The sequence below is a fragment of the Myotis nattereri genome, assembly GCF_964212035.1.
Source record: "Myotis nattereri genome assembly, chromosome: X".
Classification (NCBI taxonomy): domain Eukaryota; kingdom Metazoa; phylum Chordata; class Mammalia; order Chiroptera; family Vespertilionidae; genus Myotis; species Myotis nattereri.
In genome coordinates, this window is record NC_138078.1 from 17,257,180 (window position 1) to 17,266,500 (window position 9,321).

General features: G+C 44.7%; 1 protein-coding gene across 1 annotated transcript; it reads right to left on the reverse strand.

Annotated features, from left to right (window-relative positions):
- Positions 1-246: 246 nt before the first annotated feature.
- LOC308511425 (putative ATP-dependent RNA helicase DDX53) lies at positions 247-2,160 on the reverse strand (the record flags this gene model as incomplete). The annotated part of the gene is made up of 1 exon (XM_081081467.1): positions 247-2,160. The coding sequence occupies one exon, from the start codon at positions 2,158-2,160 to the stop codon at positions 247-249; it is 1,914 nt and encodes a 637-aa protein (XP_080937593.1).
- Positions 2,161-9,321: the final 7,161 nt, after the last annotated feature.

A 9,321-nucleotide genomic window follows, 5' to 3' on the forward strand; every position in this document is an offset into this window, starting at 1 on the left:
TTAACCAACACATAATATCTATTTTCCCCCCGACAGAATCTCTCACTCCGTCATTTTCAAAACACTTGACTTTATTAAGGAGTTTACACACAATATTGAAAGCTTAGTGGTATTATTAAATAATCAGTTGTCTTCAAACTATCAGTATGTTTCCAATGCTTTTCAATAAGTATCTTGAACGCTGCATATCTTTAACTTATCTTGAATCTTCTGGTAGTCTGGCACAACTTCTTTTCACTGCAGATCTTAATGAAACTCCTTGGGTTTTTGTTGAAATAGTTTTGATTTGTGTCCTGTGTCTCTATTTTGTTCACCTAACTTGTATTTTTTGGCCACTGTTACAAGAGCTTCTGGGATACTTTGATTTGATCTTTCCAGAATTTTAATCAATTCAGGGGCAGTCTTCCAATCATTTTTCGTCATAAGAGTAATGGACGTGCCAGTCTTCCCTGCTCTTCCAGTACGCCCTACTCTGTGTACATATTCTTCAATGTTTCTTGGGAAATCATAATTATACACATGTGTGATATCATCAACATCAAGACCTCGGGATGCTAAGTCAGTAGAAATCAGTATTTTCACATTTCCACTTCTAAAGTCATTTAATGCCTGCTCACGGTCACTCTGTTCTCTGTTTCCATGCAAGGATTGTACAGATAGGCCTTGGACACTTAAATCGCTGGATAAGTCATCAGCAACAATTTTTCTACTGACAAACACAATGACTTTGTCTTTGGGTGACAGGCTGTGTAGGAATTCTTTTATAAGAGATCGTTTTTCTTCTTCTGTGGTAACAATTATATTTTGCTTCACTGTATTTACAGCAACTAGATCCAGAGTACCAACATAAACGATCATAGGCTCTTTCAAATAAGTTTGTGAAAGTCGACGAATGGCATCTGGCCAAGTTGCACTTGTCATAATCGTTTGCCGATCTGGGCGCACATCTAATAAAATCTTCATTATCTGAGGTTGAAATCCCATGTCTAGCATCTTATCAGCTTCATCTAAGACTAAGTAGGTTATGCTTCTAAGGTTGACAAAATTATTCATTTGCAGATCATTCAGTCGCCCAGGAGTTGCAATAATGATGTCTATGTCTTTGGCAACGTCTTTTATTTGTTGTTGTCTACTTCCACCACCGTATATACAGATACTTTTAAGATTTTTATATGCATACTTAGAACATTCATTTCCTATCTGGAGAGCTAATTCTCTAGTCGGTGTAAGGACTAGCATGCCGGGACCATTCCTCTGTTCTCTGGGTGTTGGTTGAGAACTGATGTGAATAAGCCCAGGCAATAAATAAGACAAAGTTTTGCCTGTGCCAGTTTGGGCGACTCCTACAAGATCTATCCCTTGTAGAACAATTGGCCACACCTGTGATTGAATTGGCGTTGGCTTTTGAAACCCTGCTTTTTGAATGTTTTTCATTATTTCAGGATAATTCTGGAAAGCGTCCTCAAATTTAATAGTTGGGTTGGGGATAGACCGTTTTTCACCATCTTTCAAATCATCACAAATTATATTGAAGTGTTCCTTCCTCCAAAGGTCTGCCTGCATTGGAGAAAGAGAACTTGTTGCTTTGGATTCTATGTAAAAGTCTTTTTTAATGGGTGCTAAGTCTTCCCATCGTCTTTTCTCCCAGTCCGTCACTCTTGCCTTAATTCGATCCCAGTCTATCAATGGTCGAACTTCTCTAACAGTGTTATCTGTGGTTAAGTCTCTTGCAACAGCTGGCTGGGCTGCAGCATTATTAGCAGTGCCTTCTGAATATTGGTGGTTGCTTCCTTGTCTTTCAACAATAGTCTCTATAATTGCTTTGGCCTTTGCTTGCATATCCTTGCTGCCAAAAATGTTTACGTCTGCTTCGGAATCACCCTGTACCGGGAAGATCTGTATTTTTGTGTTCGTCCTACTCTGAATGTCTCTTATTTTTGATCCGCCATGACCAATCACTGTACCAACCAGACTGTTTTTTATTTTAAAAACAAGAGGAGGGCCTTGGGGGCCAGGAGCCCTAGGCTCCAGGTGGCTGGAGGAGCTGCCCCAGCTCTGGCCTCTGCCACCTCTTCCTCCCCTGCCATCTCTGTAGGCCCTGCCAGCCCTGGGATCCCTTAGTTTTGGCTCTGCCCACTTCTGCTTTGGGGCCCAGGCCATTGCTACATGGTAGAATTGGTACAGACTTACCGCCTACCACCAGTTGGGAGATGTGGCCTCAGGTCTCTTTCTCTTCAGGCTCTGGAGAAACAGACCATACTGACTTGTATATAGGTAGGTATATACATGTTACCTAGGGAAACATTTAATGTGATGTCACAGAGGGATGGCCTGACCAATCACAGGCTTGGGACTAGGGTGAAGTAAGCAGGTATCTCTGAAGCAAATTTAAAGTGACACTCACTCTCAGAGGTTGAGCCTATAGGCCTTTACAGGACCTTGAGAGTGAGTGTTTCTGCACCATGGGTGTCATAGGTGCCTCCATTGCTCACTTCATGCTAATTTTAGCTCAGTTTGGGAGCAGATTTGAAGCAAGCCATGAACTTATCCACATAGTTTTGTTTTTTATTAAAAAAAATAAATAAATAAATCAATTATTTCCACAGGAAGAAATATAGTGGATTTGTTTGTTTCCTTAGATCCTTCTTCTTTTGCCAGTTACATCTTCATGGCATTTTTCTCTCTTCAGCAAAAGTTGAAGTTGCACAGAATAGGTTTGATTCTCCTTGTATCCTTGTATATGTAAGGACCAGTGTCAAATCCCCTTAAGGTTTCTGTTCATCAGGGTTAAATTCCTAGTTTTCTAAAATATTTCTCTTCTTTTCTTTTTCTTTTTTTGGTTGGCTGTAGGCCTGTCATATATGGCTTTTATTATGTTGAGGTATGATCCTTCTACTCCCGCCTTGCTGAGAGTTTTTATCAAAAATGGGTGTTGGATTTTGTCAAATGCTTTTTCTGCATCAATTGATATGACCATGTGTTTTTTTTCTTTCAATTTGTTTATGTGATGTATCACGTTTATTGATTTGCGGATATTGTACCATCCTTGCATCCCTGGGATAAATCCTACTTGGTCATGGTGGATGTTCTTTCTGATGTACTGCTGGATCCGATTTGCTAAGATTTTGTTGAGGATTTTGGCATCTATGTTCATGAGGGATATTGGCCTGTAATTCTCTTTCATTGTGTTGTCTTTACCTGGTTTTGGTATTAGGGTGATGCTGGCTTCATAGAATGAGCTTGGAAGTGTTCCTTCCTCTTGAATTTTTTGTAGTAGTCTGAGGAGGATAGGTTTTAGTTCTTCCTTGAATGTTTGGTAAAACTCCCCTGTGAAGCCGTCTGGTCCTGGGCTTTTGTTTGCTGGAAGCTTTTTGATGACTGCTTCAAGTTCTTCCATAGTTATTGGCCTATTGAGATTTTTAGATTCTTCCTGATTGAGTTTTGGAATGTTGTATTTTTCTAGGAATTTGTCCATTTCCTCCAGGTTGTCTAGTTTGTTGGAGTAAAGCTGTCCATAGTATTTTTTAACAATCATTTGTATTTCTGTGGGGTCTGTTGTTATTTCGCCTCTATCGTTTCTGATTTTGTTTATTTGGGTCCTCTCTCTTTGCTTCTTGGTGAGTCTGGCTAGAGGTTTGTCAATTTTGTTTATCCTTTCAAAGAACCAGCTCTTGGTTTCATTGATTTTCTGCATTGGTTTTTTTTTTTGGTCTCTATGTCATTTATTTCTGCTCTAATCTTTATTATCTCCTTCCTTCTGCTCACTCTGGGCTTTTCTTGTTGCTGTCTTTCTAATTCTTTGAGTTGTAGGGTTAGATGATTTACTACCATTTTTTCTTGTTTTTTGAGGTAGGCCTGTAGAGCTATAAACTTCCCTCTCAGGACTGCCTTCATTGTGTCCCATAGGTTTTGGATTGTTGTGTTTTCATTGTCATTAGTTTCCAGGATGTTTTTGATTTCTTCTTTGATCTCATTGTTAACCCAATCAATATTTAATAACATGCTATTCAGCTTCCAAGTGTTTGAGTATTTGGGGTTGTTTTTATTGTAGTTTATTTCTAATATTATGCCATCGTGGTCTGAGAAGATGCTTTTTATGATTTCAATCTTCTTGAATTTGGGGAGACTTTGCTTGTGACCCAATATGTGGTCTATTTTTGAATATGTCCCATGAGCACTTGAGAAGAAGGTATATTTTGTGGCTTTGGGGTGAAGTGTTCTGAAGATGTCAACTAAGTCCATCTGATCTAGTGAGTCATTTAGGATTGCTGTTTCTTTGCTGAGTTTTTGTCTAGCGGATTTATCCAGTGATGTCAGTGGTGTATTAAAGTCCCCTACTATGATTGTATTGTTGTCGATCTCTCCCCTGATATCTTCCAGGAGTTTTCTTATGTATGTGGGTGCTCCTGCATTGGGTGCATATATGTTTATCAGGGTTATATCCTCTTGTTGTATTGATCCCTTTAGTATTATGAAGTGGCCTTCCTTATCTCTTGTTATGGCCTTCACTTTGAGGTCTATTTTGTCTATATAAGTATTGCTACCCCAGCTTTTTTTTCATTTCCATTTGCCTGAAAGAGTCCCTTCTAATGAGGTGGGTCTCTTGTAGACAGCAAATATATGGGTCATGTTTTCTTATCCATTCAGCCACTCGATGTCTTTTGATTGGACCATTTAGTCCATTTACGTTTAAAGTTATTATTGAAAGGTACTTGTTTGTAGCCATTTCTATTTTTGTGTGTGTGTGTGTGTGGCTGTTTTCTTTCTGGGCTTTTTAGTTCTTCTTTTTACACCAGTCCCTTTAGCATTTCTTGCATTGCTGGCTTGGTGGTGATAAACTCCCTTAGCCTTTTTTTGTCTGTGAAGCTTCTTATTTCCCCTTCAATTTTGAATGATAGCCTTGCTGGATAGAGTATTCTTGGACTCGGTCCTTTGCTTTGCATCACTTTGTAAATTTCCATCCATTCTTTTCTGGCCTGATGTGTTTCTGTTGAGAAATCATTTGATAATCTAATGGGAGATCCCTTGTATGTAACTTTCCGTCTCTCTCTTGCAGCCTGTAAGATTCTCTCTTTGTCCTGAACATTTGCCATGGTAATTATGATGTGTCTTGGTGTGGGTCTTTTCGGGTTCACCTTGTTTGGGACTCTCTGGGCTTGTGTGACTTTTTTCTTCCCCACCTCAGGGAAGTTTTCTGATATTATTTCTTCGAATAGGTTTTCTAATCCTTGTTCATCTTTCTGTTGTTCTGGCACCCCTATTATTCGTATGTTGTTTCGTTTCATGTTGTCCCAAAGCTCCCTTAGGCTCTCCTCCTGTCTTTTAATTTTTTTTCTCCAATTGCAGTACATTTTGGGTGTGTTTTGCTTCCTTGTCTTCTAATTCACTAACTCGGTCCTCCGCTTCTCCTAGTCTACTGTTGATACTTTCCATGGTGTTTTTTATTGCAGCTATATCACTCTTCATTTCTTCTTGGGTCTTACTTAAGTTGTTGGTTTTTTCATCTGATTCTTCTAGCTTCTTCCATATGTTATTGATTTTTTCATCTGTTTCTTCTTGCTTCTTGCAGAAGTTGTTGATTTTTTCCTCCATCCGGTTTATGCACTCTAGGACCCTTACTCTGAATTCTTTTTCTGTCATGTTGCATGCCTCTGTATTACTCAGCTGCTTTTCTGGAGAGTCGTCCTTCTCTTTCCTTTGGGGGTTTCTTTGTCTACCCATGTTTGATCTCACTGACATATCTAGACGTTGAGTCGTTCAGTGGCTGCTCCCTGGGTGGCAGTGACTCCTTGGTCTGTGGTTGCTCTTCGGGCGGTTGCGGTGGCAGCTGCTCTTCAGTTGGCAGCAGCTCCTCTGGTGGGTGCTGTTCACAGCTGTGGTGGCTCTTCTGGCTGGTGGGGGGAGGTTTCACGTACAGCTGCTGTTCCTCAGCAGAGGGTGTGGTGCTCAGGAGGCTGCTGTTGCTTGGATCGGCTGCGTTGATTTAAAGGCACAAAATACAACACAACAAGGCGCCACATACCAGGCACTTAGTCCTGCCAGGTATTCACGAGAGTGTTGAATTTCCCTGCGATACACTGTTCCTCTGTGTTGTAAACCACAGTCCTTATTTTAAAGCAGGCCGTATTTGTTTCCCAGACTGCCTTATTTTGTGTTTAGCAAAGAGTCAGTTTGTGGCTCAGCCTCTGGGTGGCAGTGTTCTGGGGTTGACCTCAGAGGCTATACGGCTTCTCTATCGCACTTAGAGCTGGTTTGGGGAGGTCAAATATCCAGAGCTGTCTCTTTAATTGTTACCCTGCTCTCTAAAATATTTCCTGATATGTCATGGTTTCCATGATGCACATCATCCTGTTCCTTCTCCATTGGGAATGATTCATTGAGGAGCTTTTGTGATATGGCACATAGAACTACACAAATCAGCAGAAATGGCCTGAACTTTATATGTATTCATTACTGAGCATGACTGTTGTACTCATTCTACCTATGAAGTCAAGACACAAAGCCCCTCACTGGAACATGATGGGCATTTGAGTCCATTCTTCCTCGTCCTGTACTTACGTGATTGATTTTTCATTTCTTTATTTAACTAAAAGTAGGCTTTACATTTATCATTTATAGTCACCCTATGGTCAATTGCAGCACCTGCGAGGCCTCATGGCCGCGGGATCAGCGGATCCGAGAGGCCTCAGGGCCCCGGGATCAGCGGAGTGGGGAAGCCTCCCGGCCCTGGAATCAGCTGAGCCAGGAGGCCTCAGGGCCCCGAGATCAGCGGAGCCGAGAGGCCTCAGGGCCCCAAGATCAGCGAGCCAAGAGGCCTCAGTGCTCCGGGAACAGCAGAGACGAGAGGCCTCAGAGCCGCGGCATCAGCGGAGCTGAGAGGCCTCCAGGCAGCGGGATCAGCGGAGCCGTGAGGCAGCGCCCGCCCTGGAGCCAGTGCCCAGGCCCCTAGATTTACCACAGGGCCCTTCACCCCTGCCCTTGCCCCGCCTCCACCGCCGCCCCCCTGTCCAGCTGCTGCCCCGCCTGCCTCACTTGCTGAAGTCCAAATCTTAGGCCAGCCTCCTGCAGCTGCTGGCAGGGGCCGCCACCCAGGGGGCTCCCCCAGCCCCCATCTGCAGCCTGTTGGAACTCTTCTTGGCTGCCACAGCCACAGGTGCATCAGGACCACCCTGCTGCTTAACTCCCAGGCCCTGAGCACAGTGTGGAGCCGCCATGCCTGGAGGGCGGGCACACGTGTGCCTGGTGCAGCGGGACTTGCTGGGGAGCCGCCCGCCTTCCCGGCCGAGCCTTAGGCCCGTTGCCCAAAGTGGAAGGGCCGCAGCGGCCACCAGGCCCTGAAGGCTGCCCTGAAAGTCACACAAAGACAGCCTTCTACTGGAGGGCAGGCATGTGGCGCTCCGGGAAGATGCCGGAGGTAGGGAAGGAAGGTCATGGAAGGCAACAATTGCAAGAGGAGATCCCGAAGGTTCTGAAAGCAGAGGACCAGCTCCTTGCAGACCTGAACTCTGTGTGGGCCTCCTTATCGGCCCTGGCGGTGGGAGACACAGGAGGAGGTGATGGACCGGGGCTGCGCCCAAGGAAGACTCAGAGGAAGCAACGTGTGGACAGAGCCAGGCGGCGCAGGCAGGCCTGTGCGATGCCCACTGGAGCGCAGCCAGACCCCAAGGCGACCACCAAGCCAGGCCCCAGGGAGAAGGGAGCAGATGCCACTCCACTCTCTGGAGAAGACCATGGAGCAGAAAACTAAAGAAACCGATTTTACATCATTTCTCAGGTGGAGAACAGTTGGCATGTAAGCCCCTGACCAGTGCCCAGCCTCTCCTCTGTCTGTCTATCTCACTCTTAGGTACCATGTTCTTTGTTCTCTCTTAACTGAAACTCATTTTTAAACTAGATTGCTTTTAAAAGAAGACTAAATAAAGTTTCCCTTAAGTTATTTAGGTGGTGCTGGGGCTGCTGGGGCTGCTGGGGGCCTGATAGAAGACACAAACATGCAGCGGGGGGCCTGTACCCAGCAGCCCCAAGGCCCACCACCTTGGTGCTGGGGCTGCTGGGGCCCTGATCAGAGACCCCCAGCACCAAAATCAGAGACACAAACCCGCAGGCCCGGCACCCAGCAGACCCCAGGCCTTCGCGGCAGCGCTAAGGAGCAGCAAGCCGAGCGGTAGGAAGCAGCAAGCAGGTGGGCAGTAAGGAGGGAGGGGTCCCAGAATGCTAGAGGGCACATGCTGGGCTAAGGGACCCCCCACCCATCCCCAGTGCACGAATTTCCTGCACCGGGCCCCTAGTTTAATATAACCACCTGAATTTACTAGTGAAGAAAGTGAGAGCTCCAAAGTCAAGACCATTTTTACCAATGGTTGGTAACAAAATTTGTATGAAAATATGATTTGCACTGAGTCAGGCACCCTGTTCTGTTAGTCACATCTGTTGGGAAAAAAATAGAATTTGGGAATCTTCTAGAAGATTTAGCAGTTATCCTATATAATAAAAAGCTAATATGCAAATTGTCCCCTTGACTGGGAGTTTGACCAGTAGTTGGACCAGGGGATGGGGCCAGCCAGCCAACCACCTATGGCTCCGCCCCTTAGCCGGCCCTGCCCCTGACTGGCCCCCCCACCCCAATCAGGGGCGGGGCCGACCAGCCAACCACCTGTGGCCCCTCCCCCCGGCTGGCCCCATCCCCAATCGGACCCCCCCCCATCTGGGGCAAGCCAGCTGGCCAACCTCCCACGTCCCTTCTACCCCCCCCCCACCCCCCCCGGCCACCCGGCTTGATGGCCCCGATTGGGGCGGGCTGGCCAGACCCCACCCATTCACAAATTTGTGCACTGGGCCTCTAGTTTTCTTATGAATTAAAATAATTAGGTAAGTACATTGGAGATATTTTTAGGGATTATTGTGGCACTGATCACTGGGTGAAAATGGAATATATTGACTGGGATAAGCTTGATAGAAACTATGTTTCATTTCAGTACAACTATTTTAAAACAAGAAAAGTGCCATTGTTGTCTACTACCAAGTCTTTTAGAGAAGACACAGATGGACATGGCAGGCTATAATAGAATCTAAACTTTAACCAACACATAATATCTATTTTCCCCCCGACAGAATCTCTCACTCCGTCATTTTCAAAACACTTGACTTTATTAAGGAGTTTACACACAATATTGAAAGCTTAGTGGTATTATTAAATAATCAGTTGTCTTCAAACTATCAGTATGTTTCCAATGCTTTTCAATAAGTATCTTGAACGCTGCATATCTTTAACTTATCTTGAATCTTCTGGTAGTCTGGCACAACTTCTTTTCACTGCAGATC